Source organism: Strigops habroptila, chromosome 8 (assembly GCF_004027225.2).
Source record: "Strigops habroptila isolate Jane chromosome 8, bStrHab1.2.pri, whole genome shotgun sequence".
NCBI classification, from domain to species: Eukaryota; Metazoa; Chordata; class Aves; order Psittaciformes; family Psittacidae; genus Strigops; species Strigops habroptila.
In genome coordinates, this window is record NC_044284.2 from 25,601,020 (window position 1) to 25,627,518 (window position 26,499).

A 26,499-nucleotide genomic window follows, 5' to 3' on the forward strand; every position below is an offset into this window, starting at 1 on the left:
CAACCCTTCTTTGTTTTTTTCTGCCTGCACCCCAGGGTGTGAAGACAAGCAATAGAGAAGTGCTTAACCCAGGATGCAGGTGGAATTAACACCAGAAGTCTCCTGCCAGAAGCCAGTAGCTTCACAGGTACCACCAAGTAGAGTACATTTGGTCTCTGGCTTTTAAAGATGCTAGCTGAATGCTTTGGCAGATCATTTTTGTTTTCCTACTTAACACCACTATCCTTGCTGCTGAACAGGTGTATTAAGTCTTAACAACATAATAAATTCAGCTGTGCAAAGTGACATACACCAGAGCTGCTACATGGAGAGGCCATGTGGACAGAGCAGTGTCAAAAAAACCCCAAAACAACCATGCATGACATAAATAATGGAAGAGAAATTCTAAAGAAATTTTGACATCAGAGAATATTTGACTTCACTAAAAATTCCAAACCTGACACCCCTAAGTATCTCCAAATAGATCTATTAAATACATTGAGGTATGAACCAGTCCCATGGAAATCAAAGGATCCATTTCAATTTAGAGTAGCTAAGAGTATTACTCAGATTTGTACTGACAGGCAAGTAAAAATTCCAAGCTGCAAAAGTCACCAGAATGACAGTACAGTTGCTAACAGAAGTCTGTTCTGCAAATATGTGGTAGGCCCTGCCAGCGTATACAGCAAAGATATTTGACAGTTGACATAAATTTGCTGTGCAAAAGTCACAAAGCTGGATCTAAATATCTGAACAAGCAACTTATTAAACTTTAATGAATAGTTTGGCAGCTACTTAGTTATTCTGCCCAGCTCCATAAAGGTGTTAGCGTAGCCCAGAGATCCAGGTTAAAACTTCCGCTTCTGTCAACGTTCTAACATGCTTCTGGCTGTCACTTCATCCCATTCCATTGTCAGTCCTTTCAGCAGGGCCTCTGAATTCCTGTTAAGCTCATTTGCACCAAAGCAGCAAGCAGACTGGTTTGACAGCATTGGGAGATGAATTCACCACTATGGAGGACAGCAGCAATAGAATTCATTTTTTACTGAAATAGTTTTAGAATTAGTCCAACCATTATTTATTTATTGATTGACAATGACTGAAATGTGATACCCAGTTTGGATTTCCCCATTATTTTTCCAGAGGTCTCCTCCACAGAAAGAACAGGAACACAACCCCTTACCAGCTCACAAATTTCCCAACCCCCAGCAAAATCCGATGGCAACCTTTTGTTTTTGTTGAATCATAGAATCATCTAGGTTGTAAAAGACTTTTAAGATCATCCAGTCCAACTGTTACCCCAGGACTGCCAAGTCTGCCACTAAACCATGTCACTAAGGCCTCATCTACATGGTTTTTGAACACTTCCAATGCATAGTGACTCCACCACTTCGCTGGGCAGCCTGTTCCAATGCCTGGCTACCTTTCAGTGAAGAAATTTTTCCTAATATCCAATATAAACCTCCATCTGGTGCAGCTTGAGGCCATTACCTCTTGTCCTATCACTTGTTACTTGAGAGATCAGCCACCTCCTCTGTCCATACTCCTTTCAGGTAGTTGTAGAGAGCAATAAGGTCCCCTCTGAGTCTTCTCTTCTCCAGAGAGAACAACCCGAGTTCCCTCAGCTGCTCCTAGTAAGACTGGTGCTCTAAAAGAAGAAGAGATCATTCAATCAACTATCCTCTTGCCCTGCAACTTTTTGTCAAGCTCTTAGATGGAATAGGATAAACAATAAGATAATATTATTAGGGTTATGTATTTATCCCTTGAAGTTTCTCCAGCATTTGTTAATTTTTCCATACCACTGCTACCAAGAAGGGTATTCCAATTACACCAGCAGTGATTTTTACAAGCAAGTGATCAGGTTAATTTGGGGGGGGGAGAGAAGTTTAAATTGATAACTTCTTACATGCTTTTCTTTTGTGGCTTTCCCCAGTAATGTCTCTCTTCCACCTCCTTTCTGTATCATTTTGTGATGAACCAAGCAGCAGATAAAATTTGAACTACACAGACTACAACAAATCATGTTTACGTTGGGCGAGATAGCCAGATTTTTCACCACTCCACACAACATAACAAAACCTGGCTGCTCTCAGCCAGACAGTCATTTACCTAAATTGAGTTCTAACTATTTATTAACAGATCTTCTATTCATCTTTCATTCTTGGTTTCAGGTTTCTCCAAAAATCTTTCCCCATGTGTAAGACTAGGTGATTTCTATGCACAGGCTGTGCAATTGAACAGATGGATCTGACAGCAATGGCATATTCTTCCACAAAAAATGACAGGATAATAAGTGGAGATCTTGTTAAACTTGGCTACCATTCACGTAACTGCTTGTTTACTAATATGTCACAGCAAGTCAGCCGTACTGACAGTGCTTTACTTGCCAGCCGCTGAACATATTGGCAGCTGCTTTTTCTTCGGCTTAAAGAAATAAAGAAAGAAAAGGAAACAACAGGGTGTTCTGGAGGTAGTCTGGCTCTTTTTTTTTTTTTTTAATTTCAACTGTCGATATATATTGGAATCAAATATATACAGAGAAGCAATTCAGAGTAAGACAAAACAATCTTTTAGAAACGAAAAAATAGCTTAACTTTAATAGCTTAACTTTTTTTTTATAGGAAGAAAACCATCAACTGGTTTAGTATGCATTTCTTTTCAACAGGAGACTAAACTTCTATTTCAAAAAGAATAGCAATGCCAAGTCCAAAAATAGAGGGATTTTAGAGGACCCAGAATCTGATAAACACTACAGTTGAAGATGTTGCTCCCTACTTGTACTTTCTTTGTTTTCCAGAGGAATTGCATTAAAGGTAGTCCCAAAGATGCCATCCAGAGGGACTTGGACAAGCTTGAGAAGTAGGCCCATGCAAACCTTATGAGGTTCAACAAGGCCAAAGCTGGGTCGGGGCAACGCGCAGTATCAATACAGGCTGGGGGATGAAGAGATTGAGACTAATCCAGAGAAGAAGGATTTGGGGATAGTGGTGGATGAAAGATTGGACATGAGCTGGCAACATGCACTCGCAGCCCGGAAGACCAATTGTATCTTGGGCTGCATCTAATGGACCACGGCCAGCAGCTCAAGGGAGGTGATTCTCCCCATCTGTTAGACCAACCCTCGCAGTACTGTGTCCAGCTCTGGAGTCCTCAGTACAGGATAGATATGGACATGTTGGAGAGGGTCCATAGGAGGGCTACAAAAATAATCAGGGGGATGGAACATCTCTCCTATGAGGAAAGGCTGAGACAGGGTGTTGTTTAGCCTGGAGAAGACTCCAGGTAGACCTTATTACAGCCTTTCAGTTCTTAAAAGAACTGTAAGAAAGATGGGTAGAGACCTTTTAGCAGGGCCTGTTGCAATAGGACAAGTCGTAATGGTTTTAAACTAAAAGAGGGGAGATTTAGGCTGGACATGAGGAAGAAATTTTTTACAGCGAAGATGGTAAAGTACTGGAGCAGGTTGCCCAGAGAGGTGGCAGATGCACCATCCCTGGAGACATTCAAGTCTGGATGCGGTTCTGATCTAGTTGAATATGTCCTTGCTCATTGCAGGGGGGTTTCGACTAGATGACTTTTGAAGGTCCCTTCCAACCCAAACTATTCTATGATAATATGCCAGCCTCTCCCTTCTTCCAGGCATCATCATACACACACAATGCAGGTGTAAGAACAGTCACTTAAATAAGCGCAGTAGAGCTGTAGTTGCAAAACAGGAACATTTGTTTGTAATTTAATGCGATACTGGAGTATTAGAAGAATACTGAGACAATATATTTATAGTCACTAAAGAATGAAGAAGAGTTTGTAACCTGTTCCTTGGCACTGTGCACAAGTGTTGCAGCATGCAACTCCTGCCCTTGAAGATCCAATTCCAGCCTTAAAAGTTCAGTTCATATTCAGAGGAAGCCATAAAGCCCTAATGGACTAACACACTGAGTAATCCTGCTTAGTTCAGTGTCATGTGATAAAAATATAATGTATTTTCTGTTCAGATTTTTTTTTTTTTTACATTTAAGTACCAGTCTGTTGTACTCTTGTCATGATACAAACCTGTTGCTCTAAAGCAATGTACATTTTAAAAAGTATAGGCAAGAAGCAAATTTCCATCCATCAACATCCTGAGAGTATAGGAAAATACAGGTGAGCTCCCCCAAAGTCTTTCCACACTGCTCCATCTCTGGAAACTATAATATTTCAAAACACAGGGCCCATGTTTCAGGGACCTCACAGTGAATGTGGGTGAGTCAGGGTCAAGCTGGCATTAGAGGGCAGAGCTGGAAGGATCTGCCTCCCCCTCACTGGGGTCCACCTCTTGGAAAAGACATTCATGTCTTCTAATAAGCTTGCCCTCCATGCTTATCAGAAACAAAGAAATCTTTTCCTTCCTCCTTGATATCCTTTGTTCCTTCTCCTTTGCCCACAGAGGCTAACCTGGCTTGCGTCATTTTTATTTGCCTAGTCTGATTTTGCATCCAAAGCATTTTGATGCATGCACAGGGGAACAAATACCTTTTTAGTGTCTAGAGCCAAGGTGGCTAGAGACCACTCAGCAAGCAGAGACTTTTCCAAACACGATGCTCAATTACAAGTCATTAGAGAGGTAATGAGCCTGTAGCATCTCAACAATATTCTTCTTGCTACTATCACATCCTTCCCCTTTACTTTACAGAGATAATTACCTGCAAACATTTTTTTTGAAATCCCTTCTTCAAGCATTCTCTTTCAACATAGCCTGCTTTGATAAGAACCAACCTTAAACTCACTGGAGTTTAACAGCAAGCACATATCATCCTCCCTTTCCTCCTTTAGCAATACCTGGAGCAGAAATTCACGCTGTTCAGAATTATGTGACACTAGCTTGTACTATCAACACCCTGACCACATACTAGGCACACTGGTTTTGGCGCTTTGGCTCTGGAAAGCAAAAAGATAGGATTTGTGTGGTCTTATTCCTGCAGCATAGGTGGTCATTTTACCAAGTGAAAAGATAATCTCATTTTATTTGTCTGACAAGAACAAACATCTGCTGCCCCCTTCTACAGTCACAAGGGAGGAAGAGAGGTTGTTGGAAACCCCACCAACGCCTATCCAGAATGAGGAACATTGGAAGTGGATGGAGCCTGGGGCTGCCAGTCCAGTGTGAAACTGAGCCCCTTGACACAGGATTTTCCATATATGAAGCTTCTTAACTACTGAACTACTCAGAACTACAGTGCAAAGTAGTACTCAGAACTACAGATCTTTCTAGAACACATATCCATTCAGCAACTGCACTGGACTGAATGTTGAGCCTGGCAAGGCCTTAATACATCAGAAACCCATAATTGCCATGCTTAGAGTGTTGTTTTCTACAAGTCATACCAGCACTTTCTCCACAGTTCTTTCACTTTAGAACAAATGAAAACGTATTTGATGTGTATGACCAACAACTATGAATTTAGGTCTAATTTATACTGTTATATAGCTCAAACAAAATACATAAAAATATTTCTTGTTTAAAGCTTTGCATTCAGAAGCAGAAGTCAGCCATGGCTTGTATCTATTCATTTTGCATTTAGCATCAGTATTAACTGCAACAGAAGGGGCTGCCAAAACCGTTGAAGAGATAGAAACCATTTCATTTGGCACTGGACTGAAGCCCTCTGCATGATTCCTAGCAAAGACCTACAGCAGAGAAGGCCTTGCGTTCTACTGGCCTGATAATGTATGAACTTGAACACTTTAACATCTTTTGATTAAAAAAAAAAAAAGTGCTTTTCAGAAAGGAAATAAAAGGAACAATTTACTGGACATGTGTGCATCAGGCTTTTTCCCTTCACTCCTGCTGTCAAGTCTAGCAGTATTCCTGCTGCAAAGCTGGTTCAGTACTGGTTTTGGCACGGAGAGTCTGAGCATGGAAACCAGAGGCAGAGACTGCTGAGGATTTATCTTTCATATAAAAAACTATATTAATAAGTAAATCTTGGTTTATCTCATGAAAACGCCTACTGATCCGAGAGAAATCCAGAAAGATTAATTCTTCCTCAACTTTCTCCTACACAAACGTGGATGGGCAAGGACGCTGCTGCAAGAAAGGTCTCACGGCTCCTGTTCCCACAACTTGAACATGGGGTAAACCAATGCAGCAGCTTTAACTCTCTATTGCCTGGCTTTACTTATATGGCCCTGAGACATTTGTCTTTGTCCCCTTTCACCCTTGAAGGATGCTGGCAGTTATATCCCAAACTGTTCTCAGATTTGGTCTTTTATTCCATCAGCAGATTCCCTGTGTTTGCTTCAACCTTTCTAGTTAAGAGCAAGATCTCTGGAGAGCAACACTTTATGGTGGCATTACATTTCTTCATCTGGTGACGTAACATGGGAACAGGTTCTCTCAGCTCATGCTTCATAAATACCCTCAAACACTGGGCACTTTGTGTGTATGTGTGAGTGCAGGAGGAAGAGAGCCAGCACTGCAGCTTTAAAAAGCTAATGAGTACCCAATTAAAAACAGTCACTTAATGCAACCTACTCATACAGCCAGAGACTGAAGAGTCTCCTCCAGAGGGCAATATGCATGGAAGTGGGCTGACCCTTTGCCCACTGACTACACAGATCAAACCAGACAAACAGATAATAACGATTATCTTCCATAATTAAGAACACAGCTGATTAGTGCTAAAGCCTTATTTTATGCAAACACTATGCATAATCAGGTTCTCACTCAAGCTATAGGAAAAAAGTGGGAGTGCAGGTCAATAGTGCTACTAGTTATTTAAATTAATTCAAAACAGCACATGCACCCTCACCCTTAAGAAGTCTAAGCATATATTTTACATATTTAACATCTCAGTCCCAAGACAAAGTAAATAAATACAAGGGTATTAATTACCATCTTCCTTATTCAGCATCACCTCTATTTGAAGATCAGATAGGGAAAAGTACTAGAAACCTGAAACAAGTTTTAAATCAAACTTCCATCTCTACTATTAGCCTTTTGAACAGCTCTAAATGGACTGACTTTAGGTAAACAGTCAAGAAATAGGCTCCCATTCTAGCATATGTTTGGGGAAACTCCATCAACTTCAGTAGTTACACCCTGGATGCACACTGCCTTTAAGAACTCAAATTAGCACTTGATTGTATTCCTCCTTCTGCTGAACCCTGTCCTGCAAGAGGATCCACTCAGACGCAACTGAATTTTTTATTTTACTGGAAAAAAAAGGTAAGTAGTGCTGAAAATAAAAAGTCAAATTAATATGACTTGCAGACACTCTGCAAATCTATATTCTGTTTTCTCAGCAGTGTTGATTTTCAGTAGAACTTCTCCACTGAATTTAAAACTGTCATTTTAGACTAATACATCTTTAACAAGATTTTCACTATAAATGTTTAAGATGTGAAGCACAAATTAAAAGAAAGAATCCACTTTAAAAAGCCTGTAAGTCAAATGAGTGTTTGAAAACTAAGCATGAGTTAATAATCTGATTCAAGACATCTGTTTTCCTTAAAAGTGTGCTTCCTTAAGACTATTATTCATTAAAATGAGATCAGGATAACATAAATACTGCCTGACTTTACTGACAAATTTAAGTCTATATCCAGATGTACTTAAATTAACCATCCATCTAATGCCATTACAGAACATTGCATAAATCTGGAACAACAGAGCTTCAGGGAAATAACTGTCACACAAAGGCGATGGAGCAGATCTAATTCAATGCTTTATCTCTAGCACTGGTCATAAAAGGGAAACAGCAAAGTCCCATGCAGTGCCACATGGATGTTTTGTCTGAGTTGGGGGGCTTTACTCCTGAAACCTTCTACTCTCTTGTACCACTGCACAATGCTAGTGGGAACCAGTGAGGTGCCCTTGACCATCAGTAGCACAGCCTCCAGGAGTAAACCTGTCCCAGCGTACAGACATGTTCCAGACCCCCAAGTTCCCATTCATTTTTTACACGGCCATGTCCACTGCATGGCAAGATTATATCTTACCATTTTGAATATGAAGGCTATTTCCATGTCATTATAAAGTCTGAAATGGACGTTCACAGTGCTTTTAAATTCACCCACCAGGAAAAAGAGGATTTATCTCTATTGGCAAATGCTCAGCAAAGCAATTTGTAAAAATTAGTCAATTCGGAATCTCAAACTCCCTTCGACCATTTCACCATTCCTCAGATGGCAGTGTCTTGGCTGCACACACATATATGTAAACCAAAGCGGCAAAGGCAGGCATACAAATAACATAACTCCACTTGCAGAAGAGGCTGACACTATTCTTCTCTCTGTATCTGGACCCTAGAAACACTGTTAGGACTACAGCAGTGCTTGAGTCAAGCCATGCATAAAGAGAAGTCTCTTGCAAAGAGTTTTTGTATTCAAGAAACAACTGTTTCTTAAGTGAAGGAGTAATAAAGCCCCTGCAATAGCTACAGCTGCCCTCCTTCCCCTCCCTCTCAGGACCCCTTCTTATACATACAAATACACACTTGTGCATCTGACATAAAAGCATTTGCAGACAGACAGCAAGAGAAGGTGAGGTAATTCAGCTGTAAGCTGTACCTGGATTCCAAATGTTCCTGTTTGGTCCACAGCTATACCAGATACTAAATTTGCATCCTAAAGAACACATTTCAACTTCCATGGCTTTTACACACACACACACACACACGAAATTCTATGCTCAACTAGGCCAGTGAAGGCACTGCCCATTTTAATTTATTTCTGCCCCAATCAACACAGGACTTTAAAAGATAATCACTGATAGAAATTCAATTTATTTCTGCTTCTGCATGTCTAAGCAGATCTGTAATCAGTGTAATCACATTGCCACACTGTCTTGTATGTGTGGACTGAGGGTCCCAAGCATTGTTTTTCCTGCTGCAAAGCCAGCCTTAAAATCTTACCAAAACAAATCTAAATGAGCACCAGCCCAAGAATAAAACCGACCCAACATGCTCCTGGGGGAAATTCTGGCTGTTCTTTCTATAGCTCTCTTTTTTTTTTTTTCTCCTTTTTTTAATGAAATATTTTACTCTTTTAGAGCTTAATCTTATTTAAGATGAGAAAGGAAAGCTAATGAAGAAAGCCCTCTGATCAAAACATTTTAGTATACAAAGTACGTTTCTTACTAGGACAATTTATGATCCCGTAAGCAGCAAGATTTGCATAGATGCCTTTTCAGAGTGAGATCACAAAGAGGGACTCAAGATGTGTTTTTGGAAAGGCTGAAGAAGTAGGTACTGCAGCCCAGGGACCTGACCTGCCATTTGAGCCCCTGGTCCACCTGGAGCTGGACTCTGGCATGCAGCAGACATGGATAAGGATACCTCATGCCCCCTTTATGTCTTGCTTTCCCCCTATAGCCATGGGGCATACTCAGGGAAGTAGGTGCCCAGAAGTACCACAGCCAGCCTTAGTGCTCTGTTGCACCAGCCCTTGGTAATCACAGTGATGGGTGTGTGCAGAAAGAGGCATGCTAATAACCAGTCACCCTTTGCAAAGGGAGAGCAACAAAACCAGCATTGGGCTATTCAGCATCCACAGGTCACCTCATGCCTGCCCCTCACAGAAGGAAACTTTGTAGCAGCTGACACAGGAGCTGCAGTGGAGAAAAACTGGGAGTTTGTTGGTTTTGTGGATTTTTTTTTAGCTAACTACCTTTTTATTAATTAACTCTATCCCAGCCGAAACCAGGACATTTGGAAAAGCTGAGGCATCTCTGGACAGAGTAACCCTGCTTCAAGCACTGGGCAAGTTTGCCATCCTTTCAGAGCTGTACAGGTGGACTTTACAAACATGATCTTGAAAATACAGAATTAAAATGTTACTCCTGAACAGTGAATGTGATTTACTACCCATCCGACCAACCCCATCAGTCATGTCACACCACCTCAGCACTGCTGACATGCAGCATGACTGGCCAAAACAATCATATAAAGGTAACTAGAGACTCTTTTTGCTTTTGAATAAAAAAAAAAAAATAAATCTGAAAAGCAATGTTCCAGCCTCATTTTTGCAGCTCTTAACTGTTCTCTGCAGATTCTTGAACAGATTAATTTATATATTCTTTCATAAATTAGAAAAATAATTTAGGCCTGCTAACCCAGGATGTGAACCACTAGCCTTTGCTAGGTGAATATAATTGTTTATTCCCTTCTTCCAATTCTTCCTGTTAAGCAATAAATATACGCATTAGATGAGAAAGGGTGAAAACACCTTCAGCATTCATAACACAGTTTTACTTTTAAAAATACCTGGCAAGACATACTGGAGTAATATAGATTCTTAGTGAAGAAAAATTGTTCCTTCCAGCCAATTTATACCTGCATGCAGCTAGGATGGAACACAGCTTGGAAAGGAGTCTTTTTCTTCTAAGAAGAACAACTTGAACTGAAAAATACCTTTGCTTGGTGTTATGTTCTGTTACTTCACGGCCGAGCTTCTTAAATACAGTATGAAATAATCTAAAAAGTTATCATTTGCATCATCCTTGATGCACCGGCTTTTCATTTTAAAGAAGATCATTCATTCACTCTGTTGCAAAAGAGGTAAGTATCACTCCTTTCAGCAAATGCATAATCTTAACACAGTCAAACGGCACTTAGCCACTCCTGCAACTTATTTATAGCTCCCTCCTCCACTGCACAAAAGAAATCTTGAGAAATCTTGGCTCTGGTCATTCAGCTGATTGTTTAGGAATGGACAAAATCTTGTCATTATTTGTAAGACTTCCCAGCAATCAATTATTCTATTTGGAATTAGGCAAAATGACAGAAAAAAATAGCAAAATGAAAACCTATTTAAATCAACAAGTGCTTGTATCCAAGAGTTTAAAAACAACTGGCTGAAGAAGATGCCCCAATATTTAATTTTTGAATTTTCAACTGTTCCAAAAGTTGCACAGGGCTGAAATACAACTAATGTGTACCAATATTTAAAAGAGTAAATGCAACAAGAGAGATAACTCTTGGCTAAGAGTCTGATGTAGAAATTGGGCAAAGTAATAAAAGTAATTAAAAAATAACTAAGGAAATAAATATTTAGAAAGAGTTAAACGAGGGTAATGGAATTAATACCACACAAAACAGGATTAAAGAAACTAGATTTACTGGTTTGGACATGAATTATAACAGTTCAGTCCATACAGGTAAGAGTGATGATGATGACGATGAGTGTTTAGCCTTCCATAAAGCATTTATTCAGGTGCTTCATGACATTTTCATCAAGAGACTTTAATGATGCATGATCATTATGACACTCGCTAGAAAAGCACAAAGCTGGTTAGCAGCTGTACCTCCAAATGGAGCTACAGACAGTGAATCAGTGGCAAGCAAGAGCATTTGTATAGGAGTCCTATAAGACTTAGACATTGTCCCTGTGCTGTACCAATGACCTGGAAAAAAAAAAAAGTGTTAAATTGGTAATGATTAAGGTTTGCAGAGGACACAAAAATTTGAGGAATGCAAAATAATAAAGAACACATTTCTGAGCTGGACAGCAAGGTAAGATGGTAGCAAGGAAAAATGAATCTCAGACAGAAAAAAATGCAAATTATATTTACAAAAGTAGAACTCCAACAGCTAAAGAATTAAAAAAAAAAAAAAAAAAAAAATAGTTGGGAGACATGATACCCACCAAACAGATTCTTCAACTGCAATATTGCAGCCAAAAAGTTTAAATGCCCTTACATTATAAATATATCCACAAGCTGGTACTAATCATCTTATCTCCATGCTTTCCACTGACATAACTGCCCCTGACATGCTGCAACTGGTTCTGGTGCCTACTGTTATTGAATGGTGCTGGAAACTTTATAGTCTTCACAGGAGACGTCCAGGAACGAATAAAATATTTTAAAAAGGGAGACTTCAGGGGGTTGATCCATATATGATGCCCAAGAGAAAGCTGTGATCTCATGTTTATGAGAAAGAAACTTGTGTAGTAACAGCCCTTTCAACTGAGCAGTCAGATGAAACATAGTTTCATGCTGGAAGATGAAGCTAGACAAACATCAACCAGAAATATTTGGTTTTAAGCACTGAGAGTAATATTGCAATAAGCTGAAGTTTGCAACAAATTCTGCACCAAAAAAGTCTTCACTAGATGGATTTTCAAAAAGCTGCAGCCTTGTTCATACACAGTTTAATTAATTTTGGGAAACAACTAAAAATGAATGGCCTTATAAATGTCTGAACTGCAGATTGCTGGTCTGTTCTATCCATATATCTAAAAATCCTGGCTCTATACTATGCTTCTTGTAATCTGTGTACCAGATGGTCACAGAGGCTTAAAGACCAAGATGAGTTCAGAAAGTGCTTAATTTCTTTATACAGTGCCCCTTCATTTTATAATCTAGTACACCAGCCTACTGCAGCAAGCAATCTCAGTTTTCCAAAATTGTCCCATTGCTACTGCTACTCAGCATCACATTTCAGTATTGCTGTATAAAGCATATTACTTCTGGGTTAGATTTTCTCTGACGCTGCTATAATTTTTGCAGCACAAATTCACAATGAGACAAACATTTCTATGGTTTTGAGAATATCACATTAGACCACCATTATGTCATAGAATCATAGAATAGTTTGGGTTGGAAAGGACCTTAAGATCATCTAGTTCCAACCCTTTGCCATGGGCAGGGACACCACACACTAAACCATGTCACCCAAGGCTCTGTCCAACCTGGCCTTGAACACTGCCAGGGACGGAGTATTCCCAGCTTCCTCAGGCAATCCATTCCAGTGCTTCACCACCCTCACAGCAAAGATCTTCTTCCTTACACCTAACCTGAACTTCCACTGTTTCTGTTTAAACCCATTTCCCCTTGTCCTATCACTGCATTAATCCCTAACAAAGAGTCCCTCTCTGGCATCCTTGTAGGCCCCCTTCAGATACTGGAAGGCTGCTATGAGGTCTCCACGCAGCCTCCTCTTCTTCAGGCTGAACAGCCCCAACTTCCTCAGCCTGTCTTCATACAGGAGGTGCTCCAGCCCCCCTATAATCCTCATGGCCCTCCTCTGGCTTGCTTTAACAGCTCCATGTCCTTATGTTGAGAACACCAGAACTGCACACGGTACTCCAAGTGAGGTCTCATGAGAGCAGAGCAGAGGGGCAGGATCACCTCCTTCGACCTGATGGTCATGCTTCTTTTGATGCAGCCCAGGATACAGGCACATCAGAGCAGTTCTGGGCTCATATTGCTAATAGCTACCAGTGATACCACATCATCCTCCTGATACAGGAGGATTCCCAGTGTGTTTTCAGATATGCCATGCCACCTTTATGATGGGAACATCACCACTGGAACAGTTGGATTGGCAGCATGCTTCCAGGCTCATGAAAGTATCCCAAACAGGCTGTCTATTTCCTTCTACAAGTTGGCAGCTACAGAACTAGCCTGAGCCCTAGACTATCGCATGGCAGTCAGTGAGCCCAGGCTCAGCATCAGTTAGCCTGTTGACTCTCACATGGCTACTTTCTGGTGCAGCAGCAGCAGTGACTCCCGGAGGCATGCATGGAGCAAATACGTTGTATATAAGTTTATGCCAAGTATCAGAATTTCACAGAAAAAGTGGGTGCTATTTAATCAAAACACACTGCTTTAACATGCCAAAAAGTTTATATCTAATAAGGCAAATCTACCCCAAGTACAGCTTCTCTGATCAGACCTTTTAGTTATACCAGAGATGTATTTGGCCCAGTACTTAGAAATGAGACATTACCTGCAACAGACTGGTATTGTACACTAATTACAGTTCTCATCACTATAGGAATGTACTTTTGTCTATATCTCTTCCATTCCATGAAAGAAAATGAAGCTCACTCAAACTAAAAACTGAAGATACAATAGACATCTTGGATATATAAAATCCACTGGAATTGAGAATATAACCTGGTACAGAATGCAGTACATCTCCTTTAGAATAATCGATTTATACCAACTGACTTCACTGGAGATTGTTGTCTACCTGTCTCCAATTCATCTTAACTTCCCACTTAACACACAAATAAGTATTAGTTTATCAGATAAACAATGTCTTTAACTTTCTGTTCCATCTTTTGTCCTTGCCCTGCATTTCTACTATTTGTAAATTTCAGATTCAGAAGCAATATGGATTAAATTGTTTATACAAGCTCTCATTTGAAAATTTAACTTGAGGTTTCAAGCATCTTTGACATCTGCTTACAGAATGGTTCCTAATTCTGTGAATACCTTAGCCATATACTTAACAGCAAGCATAGGAATTGCCCATATGCCTTTGGGGATTAGAAATACTTTCTGACCTGGTACACAAAGAGAAACAGCACTGCACTTGGACTGGACGCTATGCCAGCTGGCAGGAAAACAGAAGGCAGGCCACTCCTGCGGAGAATTCTTCACCTGCCTATTCTGTAAGGGTAGTATGGACTCAGCTCCTCTGAATTTCAACTTCTTCATTCCAGAGTCTGAATGCTCTCCATTTCTAGTAAATTAAGAGAAAGATGGTCAAATGGTTATCTTGTAAAAACACCTGATGCACTTGCTTTAATACAAAAAATACTAAACATACTTACTCCGAATGTATAATATGTGCAAAATAGTACCATTGACTTTTTAGCACTTGTTTACTACTAAGCTTTTCTTCTTTTATAATTATGACATAAAAGCAAAAGATAATGTCTCTGACTTTAGCTTAGACCCCTCTCCAATTCAAACCTTTTATACAGAATGCTTGCTTCCAATCTTCAAAATGCTTCATCACATCACCAAGTTTCTCCATTCAGAGCTAAGACAGGTATCTTCACACTCCTATACATAACACTTGAGATTTAATACATTTTTTTCATGTATTGAAGACATACATTTTTTAAGGACCAAATCCATTTCTAATACAACCTATTGAAACTACTTCCTGCAGTCTGAAAACTTCTCTCTTATAATATCATCATTGCAAACAAATATAAATAGCCTTTCTTATCAGTTTTCCACGTCCAGGCCCACAAACTGCCCTACAGATTACTCAAGAACAGAAATTAATGGTAGTTGACATCAGTACTCTCTGCCTTCTCACCTGTGCTAGATCATAACAAGACCTTTGAAAATCTTGAATACTCTGACTCGAGTTCTTCCAGGCTCAGAGTATGCCAGCACTGAGAAGTCAGAAGGTTTTGGCACACCCCAATGCTACAGTGCAAACAAAATATAATTTGAATCTCAGCAAGGCAGAAAACTCCAAACCAAACGAAAAACCCCACAACACTAAGGCCAGTGAGAGGAAAAACCACTGAGCCAGATCTCTGGCTTCAGTCTATGTTACACAAACCCTGTCCCATTTCACTATTCAAATTTCACTTTCACACAGAAAAGCGTCCTCATCCAAATTAACTTCTAAAATTAAGACAAAAGTATAAGAGATTAAGTCATAAGAGACCACTGTAATGATCTATTCTGACCTCCTGCACGCACCATACAATTTTGCTAAATTAATTCCAATTAAAACTAGAAACAACCTTCAAGTCAAGATTAGTTTTTTCATCTCCTGCGATGGAGATTTTATGATTTGCTTAATTACACGGCACTTTTCATGTCAGTTATTTCTAAAGAATTTATAGTTTCTACTAATACAAGTAAATGTATCTGGAAACAGTGTGTTAGCACCTGGGGCAGGCAGCATTTAGCAGAACAGATCACAGCCTGCACACATCCCCTCCTTCACTTGGTAAAAGTATCTACACTACCACGGCAGTCAAGCCACGGGCAAGTCTCAGTTTGAAATCATCTCTCTTTCAGGATAATTCTGACACCATGAGGCACAGAGCTTCTGAACTTCCCTGAAGTTAGAGGTGGCTTCAGTCACACCTTTGGAATTGTATCAGAAATATCAGAATAGACATTCGGGTCCACAGCTTAAGGTACTAATCCAGTATCTGGGTCTGCTTCTCCCTGGAAAAATGCTATTTATTCAGAAAAGACACTGCTCTCTCCTAAGTGATTGGAACAACAGCCAGTTGCACCTGTTAGACCCTTAATGGAACAAAATGGGAACATTCAGGCAATTGGACCTGCTCAATAAACATGGTTTCCTATAAAGAAAAGAAAGTGAGCTCACCTGCAGATTTCCAGCTAAGAACCATTCCCATCATGTGAAATTACAACATTTTTTCCTTTATGAAACCTTATTGCAAGCTCATGGCAAGACAGATGTCTGCAGCCACCAGCTACTGTTAGTTTAAGCATAATTGGATTTGCTATAGTTTCAGTAAACATGTAATCAAGTGCTTAAAAATCTATTTTAATGATGTTTTCAAGAATAATTATACTCTGCATTACAAAAGAAAGGTAAAAGGTACGTCTTTTACATATAAGAAAGTTACAGCAAAGGCAAAGAATATCTTAAAAGCAAAATAAAGCTATGTTGTTCCCTGCAGGGAAGCTTCAGGTATTTGAGATTATTCACTCGATTCGCTTTTGGAAAAAGATGAAGATGGACAGTCAAAACAGTTCCTCTACCACGTCAGCTTCAAATATTTCACTGACTGTCAACAATTTAGCAATAAAATTACAAGTATACAGAAAACAGATCTGCTACTGTACTGAAGCTACACATACAACCAATAGCAAAAATTCATAACAAAATATGCAGAAATTAAGTGGTTTCCATTCATAAATCCAGAATTACTCCCACATTCCACTCTGTCTTGAAATGAGCATTCAACACAGTCAACAAAAAGGAAGACAGCTGTTATTATACTTCATAGAACGCGCAGAAGACAAATCTATATTACTCACAAATTGGGACTAACCCTAATTCCACAAATTGTTTGCTGTAGAATCATAGTTCAATGTGGAAACATGTAAAATTAATATTAACAATTAAGTAGAAGTCAGGGTGAAAACAGTGATGCCAGTGAGGGGTCTCATTCCGTGGCTGCCGCTTGTTGGGCAGAATGAGCCCTAGTTCAGCAGTCTTACCCCAGGGACATTGCCAGTAACAGAAAGCACTATGCTTAGTAAAATTTGCACGAAAGGCCAAAAGTGATCACTAAAAATGTTCTTCCAAACAGTAGGACAGGACATTGGGAAAACAGAATACTATTGCATTCATTGCAATATTAGGCATTCGAGCACAGCATTACTAATACAAAATGCTACAAATGCTTACTGCATGCAAATAGTCTCCAGACTATTTCACTTTATGATTTCTAAATCAAAATAATACATACGTAAGGATGGAGCATGGATTCTGTTTACATAAGCTTTGACAGGAAAGGGCACATTAAATCATGAGCAGATCACTAGCATGAAATTACATTTCTAAATAATTTAAACCCTCAAAAAGTATTTCTTGCTAAAAATCCTTCATTTCTCAATGAAATAGTTTGTAAACTTTGAAGATGTACATTTATACAATCTACAGTCTCAGCAGGAAATAAATTTCAGGCTTATCATCATTACTGTGTTTCAGCTGCAGAACAGAATCATGTGTATATAACTGGTCGCTATAGCCATAGTGCAAAGCAGCGCATGCACCCTCTGGCATTCCTCGGCCCTCCACATCCTCCCCAGGGAAGCCATTCAGGTACCTGGCTATGTATGAGCCTGTTGAATGCCTGTTGATAACATGAGGAGATGCTGAGGGCTTGTTCCGGAGGATAACCCCTGCTACACTACTTGTGTTAGAAGATTTTTGCTTGCTGGCAGCCTCCTGCCTCTCCTTGGCACGGCTGGCTATATTCCGCACTCTGCTCTGGCTTCTGGAGGAGAGTTTTCTGACCAGCGCTTTTGGGCAGTCTTCATCAATCTGCCTGGAGTACAGCGTTTGACAGCTGTCCTCCTGGTCCAGGGACACCAGCTTCCTCAGCTGTTCCGTCAGAGCATCTGTAGAATGTGGTCTCATAGTCTTCATAGCAGCAAGTTTCTTGTCTCTCATGCCTGATGAGATAAAGCTCCTACTTATGTATTGATACTTACTTTCAAAATTGCAGGAAATATCCTCTGATGTCAAGTCACCAAGACTCTTGGATTTGCAAGGGCTAGTCTGCTTGATGGTTGAATGAGGGGGGAAAGACAAAGCATTTTTGAGCAGTGGTGAGTGTATGTTGAGCTGGGATCTCTCGGAGGTACACATTACATTTTTCTGTTTATCTGAACGATGATGGCACAAGAAGCCAACATTTTCACACATTGGAGAAGGGAGATGACTCCCTGCAGTCCTGAAGTTCTCTGAGCAGTCCAGGGCAGCAGCACAGAGCTCAACGGTCGCACTGTTCCCAGAAGGCCTCTCTTCATCATGCCCAGCATTCTGCTTTTGCCTCAGTTTCAAAGGGGAAGCTAACTGGCTCATGTCTTCCCTTTTGTACTCACATGCAGTTACCAACAGATCTTGGGAATCCCCATCTACTTCTACAAGGCTGCTGCTTTCTGAATTTTCACCACTGAGAGAGTCAACAAGTGTCTCCTCCAAGATGAGGCTATTGGAAGCAAAAGAACTAGCAGTCTTGCAGGCTTCCCAGCTTGTTCCAGATTTTGTTCCACATATTCTTTTGGGATTTGCATTTAGCAAAGAGAGAGGTGAAGGACAAGGAGAGCTAGGCATGTCATTTGCTATACTATTTAATTTCTTCTTGCAAAGTAATCCACTGTGGCTCTTACATTCAGAAGCTGGTGTAAGAGTTGCCTCATGGGCAACTGTGTGCACAGAATACTCTGCAGTCTCAGGGCTGGAGAACAGGGTAGTATCTGGCGTGGAGAACAAAGGGGATTTGATGGCCTTTGTGATAGTAAAGTCGTGCATACAGGGACTGTTAAGATCCTCAGAAAGCACACATGCGTGTGCAGCCGACATACTGAAAGCCTGGCTGCTAGTGCCATGGAGGCTTGATACAGTGGTAAGATTAGTTTCATCATCTGTGACATCAAATTGCCCAATCAGAGCTGAGACAGTGCTATCCATCTCATTCTCATTCACTAAAGAAACTTCATCTATAAGGCGAGAAAGGTCACTGTCTTGCATGGTTAGACTAGAGTGCAAATCAGGAGCATCAGGACAAGTGGTAGAAGAAATATCTGTCAAAGAAAGAGGTGCTGCAGTGCTTTTCTTGATGATGTCATATTTGTGACTTTCCATCTCTACTTTTTGAGAAAGGGAAGTCCCTACAAGAGTTATTTTCTCCTCCTTAGACTCTTTTGTGTTGTCTTCCTTTTTATTGTCCGCACAGTTTTTGTTATGCGTTTTTTCTGTGGCAAGTTCAAAATTAGTGTCCTGCATTAGAGGGACAATTTCATCAGAAAGATTATTTTCCTGATAGTCTACAAGGTGATTTGCTTCAGCTACACCACTTGCAAAAACTAAATTTTCAGGTTGCTCCTGTAGAGGTGGTACTAAAAAGTCAACTGTAGTCTCTTTCTGGTCATTCTTCTTCTTAAACTGAGATGTCAAATTTGAAGTATTTGCTGGTTTCTCCAAACATAGAAAAACAGATTCTTTCAAGTTTGTTTCCTTCTCATTTGTATTGCCATCACTGTTGGCTAAATTAAATAAGAAACATGTTAGTTGCATACAATATTGTGTTCTGTTTATTAACAATTATTTTGTCCTTAGACAGACAAATGGAGAACGCAAAATTAGGTACAGTTTGTGACAGAACTTAATCATGGGGTTGTGCAGGTACAAATTATCTGAGTGATATGAATAAATGGAAAAATACAACTGCAGGCACTTCATTGAAACTTCCTTTGAATGTCTATTACATCAAACATGTGATGTAATATTTGTTGCAAATAATGTTAATGAGGCACCATATCATAGCTTGCACATGGTATTACCTTCAGCTGTGTTCCTATTCAGATTTGTACTATACAGAAGCATGGCAATAAAGACAGAACAAAACAGCTCTGTTAAAAAACATAATACTTTGAAACCAGATGCATGCTTAAAAGAGCTGAGCAAAAAGTACCAAGTAGATGGATTCCAGACTGTTTTGTACATGTAGTTATTTTAAAGTATTACAATTCAAGGATTTCATTTTCGATCTTCTAACAGCATGCTACATTCATGAGAGCAGGATTTTGAATTCCTTAAAGAATATGAATTAGATATTTTCTCCACCAAATCTTCTTACATGTCTTTATATGCCAAATCCAAGCTCCATGACCCATTCCTTTGGAGCTTTTAATCAGGCAGGGACTACAGAAGCAAGCTTGGCATAATACATACTGTTTCTAACATTTGCTAGAAATCAGGTACCCTAGAAGGAAACGAGAGAAGCCCTGATCATTCACTAACAGTGACTGAACCCACACTGTAAGAACAGACATGTCTGGTTTTGCTGATCTCCAAAATCCGACAAGTTTCCCAAGCTTTCCAAGTGCATCTAGATAAGGATGGATGAGATGTACACTGCTTTGATTTGCAGACATTTTTTTTTTTCTCTATGAAGAGAGGTGAAAATGGACCACTTGGCATAATTCCAATTAAGGCAGTAGAGATATGTTCAGCCATAGTATTTTAGCAAGAAACATCTCTGTTGGACAGCCAGCCCTTTCCATTCTTCACTGCATTCTACAACAATGAACACTTCATCTGGCTAGTAACTCCCCATGGGTGAAGCCACCTCCCACTCTGAAATATTTAGTTTGAGCTTACTTTATGAGAATACCCAGGCCTATTCCTGTAGGTGCATCAGGCTGCATTGTATCTTTTCTTACCACTATTTCACGTAGGTACTTCCACAAAAAAAAAAAAAAAAAAGGGGGGCACAGGTAGCTTTCCTCTACAACCACCACTAAGCCAGGGTGTTCCTGCAGCACAGAGAAGGGAACAGGTCCTTTGGGGACAGAAGAGGGCTCCATTTGGAATTTCACCTCCTTCATGTCTCATTTCTTAATGTCTAAGGTGGCCAGTCCTTCATAGACTAGTCTTCTTTACTCTAATGGACAGAATTCTATGCCTCTCATAGTTAGAAGGGGCAGGATTCATTCCCTGTGACAGCTTTTGGTTTTCAGGTCATGTCACCACGGTCTGTGTTTTCTACAAAGGTTTTTTTGCTGTAAGTGAATAATCATGACCTCCAAAAACTGTGGAATTTTCTTCTAAAAGAATTTTGTGTGTTTGTATGTAGCGTCTTAGGAAGAAATATGTTAGAAATTATTACATTTATTGCAAAGAATGGCTGAGCTCTATCATCTTCAAAGGTTTATCTAGAGGATCTTTCAATTTAAAATACAGCATTTCAAAGTTAACTTCTTTTACGAGGAATATCCTTTTTCCTCTGTCTACAGTTTCTTCTCAGGGTAGTAGAAAAACAATTGGTTTGATTCTGCTTGCTGTTTCTCCTAACTTCTTTTACAAGGCGATGTGCAGATTATCTGTTCCTTCAGAGCCACTTACACAGGCAATTAGAACAAAGGTGGCTTAAAGTGTTCTTATCTGTGCCCAGTAGTTCCTCTATTTTAGGGTGGCTCCTGTGGTTGCTGGAAGCTACTGCTTCATAGCTAAAAATATTCAGAGCAGCATTTCTGTCACTCCCCCCAGCCAAGAGAGCTTCTCTGTGCACTCTCTGTGCGCCAAGACGGACCGTGCTTCTGGCTGTCCTGTGCCAGCTGAAGAATAGCCCTGCGGGACTAACTGCAGAAACACTGCGCTGTCAGAACTAGGATCTGGCTACCCCTGCAGCCTCATGGGACAGCCTGTGCTCTTCCCCAACAAAAAAAAAAACCAGCCCCAAAAAGCAGTATAGATGATCTGGACTAGCGAAAGTCTCAGGGTGAAGACAGCAGGTCTAATGAATTACAGCTACTGTAGTCAAGATTCCTAGACTTAAGTAAATATTCCAGCAAATCAAATATTAGGCAGATCAAACACACTAACTTTGCTGTAGTCATGGGAATAACTGGATTTTGAAACCAGGACTATTATTGCTGAATGTACTTAGGAAAAAAGGGTATTTTAAGAATTAAATTGTATTGTGCATCAGTAATAGAAGACCACAATTGTATCCGAATACATGCTTTTCATACAAATTAATCAAATTAAGCAACCTAGGTTAATAGGAAAATATCAAGACTGCTGGGTAGAGTTTGACCTACTTTTACCCCCTTTATGTCTATTTGAAAGTCTGCACTGGTCTTTGCACACGCTTGTTTCCAAAAACATGCTGCGTGCTGTTGTTCTTCCTTGAAAATGGGGAGAGAAAACCCACCATGCCAGCAGCTCCATTTCCATAAGTAAACGGACATTAGTAAACCAGAAACTGATGAAATACAATTGAAGGTTGCTTCTTAAATTACGAAAAAGAAATTTGAGAAGTGGCCTTTTAAGAGTACTTCCAGAAATTATTGCAATTCATTAGCCTTGTTTGCAGAATAATTTTGTCCAGTAACTCTAGAGTTGAATAAAACTACTTGCATAAAGACTGCAGAACTAAGCCTTTTAACAAACTATCTCAGCTTACTATACCAAAAGTAATTTTGGAAGTATCTTACCAGATGTGTTTTCTTTTCCTTTGGCATCTTGGGCAGTTTCATCTGCTGGGCATGGCAGTCCTACAAGAAGGTATTTGTCCACGGGCATAGAAGCAGGACGTGCTTGCAAGCTCCGGCTTGTACGCCTTACAACTCCTTCTTTGTCTTTCAGGTCTGTTGGTTCTGATGCACTATCTTTAATTTCAGTAGCTTCCAGATAACCCATCTTGCTTTTCTTTCTACCTTTTGCTGGTGCACTGGCTGTGCGCCGGAGAATTCTATCACCAATAGATCGCTTCCGTACACAGTGCCCACTGGTTTCAGCAGAACTGTGCTTTGGGTTCTTGTTAAACAGACCCCTGAGTCCTATCAGTTGCTTATTCTGAAAGGACAAGAACAGCCACAGTTTCGAGTGAGTTCAAACTATTATATGAATACAATGAAAAGGGCTGCTTTCAGAGTATTTATGAATGATGAAGACAAAGTTAAAAATGCAGCAAAGCAAAAATTCACACCAAGCAATTCACATCTGCTCTGACCAAGGAACTATCAGCACTGGTCTCCATGAATTCATGCATGCCTGTATTTCTCCTCATTAGGATGGCAGCCTGCCACAATTATAAGAGGTTTGCTCAAAATCTCCTAATCAGAGATGACAAGATTTTAAGAAGTGTACTACAGTGACAGGCTACACATTAACTTGGAATTTTATGCATGGGCTTCATCAAAGCAATATTCAAATGTTTCAGAGTCTGAATGAAGAATGATGTAAGTTTGGTAGTTGCAGATCATGCGATTAGGAATTCGAAAAATCTGTGCCCAGCAAGTGCAAAGTGCATGCTAATGAAGTCTACCTTTGTGGCTCCTAGAAAGTGCAATATTGTGTAACTGGGATTGAGGATTAAAGGACTCCACTGAAAGGCAAAAACAAAATGCAAATACATTTGGCTACAAGCTTGATACAAGCAAATAAGGTAGTAGTACATCAGGTGTAAATATAACTGCTCTACAGCAAATAATTTAAACCTATTTATTAGTCTAATGTAAGTATCTCTCAGAAACTTGACCAGATATCCTCACTTGTAAGGATGCAAACATGCATTCGGTCTTTGTTTATACATTAGAAGCAATAGCACAGCCCATCATTAAGGCAAGCATTAGATGAAAACACCAAGTGATACAGAGATCAAGTCTCAATGGGTCTTCTCCTCCCTTCCTCCTCTTGGTCTTCCCTAAGAAGCTACTCTTTACTATTTTTCTTGAGTCTGTTTCTTCTTTGAAGAGCACATGAGCCAAGAGCAACAGCCAAACAGGCTCTGCTACAGACTACCACCAAAACTGTATGCGATTTCACACTTGTATCCAGACACATACAGATCTAGGTATATGTTGCAGTGCATTCCAGCCTGTTCACTACTGTTTTTCTTTTTACACTGATTTAGGAGTAACAAAGTCTACCTTGAATACTGATTGATTCTCTTTGTGCACAGAACTTGCACAGATCTGGTATGGTCAGTGTTGTTCCTTCCACCACCTTGCTGCTGTCCTCCCTGGCAGGAAGAACACTTGCGGAGGCAAAAACAGAGGAGTACATTGAAACCCTGGTCTCTGCACTAAGACAAGGATGCCAAGAGCAAGACATCTAAGTTGCTTATAGAGCCATCATTGAATTATTCAGTAATCTAATGGGATCAGTGTCGATAGAGGTAGGGGAGTTAAGCAAGGATCTGGACTATATCAAATCTCAGCTCCAAGGCCTTGCATATGTTCTTTGCTATTTCTGTTCCACTCAGCTTTCCTTGGGTGCTTGCAGAACTGTGGTTCTACATTTGACATGACATTCTCTGCATCCACTCTCAGAAGGGAGAAAGACTGAGGGCTAACTGTTCTTTTCAACCTTTCCCTTCATAAAGGTGGGCAGGTTGGTTTGAGGGGGTTTTCTGTTTGGTTGTTTTTTTTAATCACTACAAAGAGCTATTTTATTTTAGCATCCTCTTGAATATGGCCTTAATTTATTTGTGCTACTTATCTCCAATGACATCTTGTGAACTGCTCATGAAGGCAGTTGAAGCAAGAATGCACAGATAAAGGACTGTGCTTTTATTTTCATTTTAAAAAACATTTTAAAACCAGTAATCTTGCAGAAAACCAAAATCTCTGCTCTAAAACCTGAAAGATTTAAAGCTTAAATTAGTTGCTAAAAATAGCTTGCCAAATACCATGTTCTGGTGCTGTTACAGTTCTCAAGATTTACTTTAAAATAAAATTAGTTTAAGACATCGAAGAAATGGACTTACTGTAACTGGACATGATAATTATTAGGCGCTAACAATAAGAACATTGATGAGTACATGCATGCTAAGTCTAGAGTAAGAGTACATTATGCTTTCCTTGCTGATCATCCACAAGGAACCCCACCATGCACTATGAGCTGCATCCTTCTGCTTCCTGAGTGCTTCAACGGAAGCATGTCTGTGCTGTTACTGGGGTATCTCAGCTGCAGAAAGACAAGTTTTACTGGACATGGGTGTGCTGTGAATGGGTACCCTGGCTCAGTGCTCCTCAGAGAAAACACTATAAGGCATTGTATTTTGCTTCCTTGAGCATGCTGATGCTTAGCGTGCATGTAATTACCTATAGATACAAGTATAAATGAAGACATCAAGTTGAGGACAATAGAGAATCAGACATTGTGCTATGTCATTATTGTATGATCTGAATACTTTGTTTCAAATTTATTACTGATCATTGCCAGGGAGAGCTAGGCACTGCTATACCAATGTCCAAAGTGCCACAAACCTAAGCTGTAAGAATCATTTAGAAACCACACAAATCCTTTGAGGTTCTGTGGTATATTTAAATCCATTTTTATCAGAAGAATTAAAACAAACAAGTCATAAAAGATGTAAATTTCCAGGTATACCTACCTTTCCATAGATGTCATTAATGATTATATGAACAAATATGGATGCTTCTGTCAGTCCTTCTAAATACACATGACGGTAACCTAGTAAGCCAAAAATATTGCACCACAAGTAATTTCAAGCACAACTGGTAAACTGTCTATAAAAATGAAATATATACAGTAAGCCACCTTACACCTTTACTAAAACTTATCTTAGGTTGCCACTGGTTTTCTAAGCCCATCCCAGTACAAACCACCTCCAAGTCATAAATCAGACACCAATAGTAATTTCCAAAAGCACAGACACCCAAACTCCCTCAAGCAATGATGAATATACCACTCTAAGGAGAATTGTCCATGCTTGTACAAGAAGTCTCAGAGATATAAGCATATCTCTTATGCTGATAACTTCATCTTAAACTTGAAGTTCAAAGATGTTTGTTCTTCAGCTAGATTTCTAAATCAAAGAAAATAAGTGGGACTAACCAGGCACAAGACTGCTAAAGGCCAGAGTTCTTTGTCCAACGAAGTCTCGCCCTATAGGATCATGGTCCCAAACAAGAAATCGCACCAAAGCTATTTCAGGCATGTGGACCGTAAAAGTGAGTGTTTCCTCCCAAACAGGATTAAACCCTGTAAAGCAAACAGAACAGAAATTTTGCAAACCAAGTTCATAGCAAGCACTAGCCTCAATTTTCATGATACACAGCAAGAGGCATAAGAAACAAGCAGACCAAATACACAAATGAAAACTTATTAGTTATTGCTCATCTAGATATAGGTGCTCTCAATCTCCATTATGTAAGTAATTCAAAGTGACAGATCTGTCTGTTGGGTTGCTTTTCCAAACAAAATGGTTCTGGTTGGGTAGCTGGCAAGGTTACCAAGACAAGTTGTTTTTCTGTAGAACTACAATAGGCTAAAGACAAATCAGAACAAACAGGAACTAGCCTTTTTCCCTCCCCATCGTTTTACAACTGCCTGTGAGAACTGATGCCACCTCTCCTGCTGCAACAGGCTATCCCGCTCTGTTATGCATCTTCCTCCTATGAAGGCTGAGGTGACAGTGAAACTTCCTAGGATGTGATTTGGTTTTTTCATTGCATTTGAAGTTATACATGTATTTGCCATACATAAAAAAAAAAAAAAAAAAAAAAAAAAAAAAATTGCAACTTATGCA

The 26,499-nt window shown here is 39.8% G+C and overlaps 2 protein-coding genes across 7 annotated transcripts in view; both read right to left on the reverse strand.

Moving 5' to 3' along the window:
* STRIT1 (small transmembrane regulator of ion transport 1) overlaps positions 1-14,427 on the reverse strand; it is a 37,495-nt gene extending 23,068 nt beyond the window's left edge. Inside the window, exon 1 of the mRNA XM_030495107.1 lies at positions 14,257-14,427. The gene's annotated coding sequence lies outside the window, so the exon portion shown is untranslated. The remainder of the gene's footprint in view (positions 1-14,256) is intronic.
* Positions 14,428-16,223: 1,796 nt separating this feature from the next.
* PLCH1 (phospholipase C eta 1) overlaps positions 16,224-26,499 on the reverse strand; it is an 83,281-nt gene continuing 73,005 nt past the window's right edge. For 3 of the 6 annotated variants that reach the window (XM_030495110.1, XM_030495109.1, XM_030495113.1), the window contains 5 exons: positions 25,806-25,952; positions 25,342-25,421; positions 23,269-23,328; positions 22,436-22,796; positions 16,224-19,480 (listed from right to left, as the gene is read on the reverse strand). In XM_030495110.1, the coding sequence (XP_030350970.1) occupies positions 17,364-19,480; positions 22,436-22,796; positions 23,269-23,328; positions 25,342-25,421; positions 25,806-25,952 (2,765 nt within the window). In that variant the 3' untranslated portion in view covers positions 16,224-17,363. Of the gene's footprint in view, positions 19,481-19,777; positions 19,807-22,435; positions 22,797-23,268; positions 23,329-25,341; positions 25,422-25,805; positions 25,953-26,499 lie in introns of all 6 variants that reach the window. The other 3 variants (XM_030495112.1, XM_030495111.1, XM_030495114.1) reach the window with 2 other exon arrangements.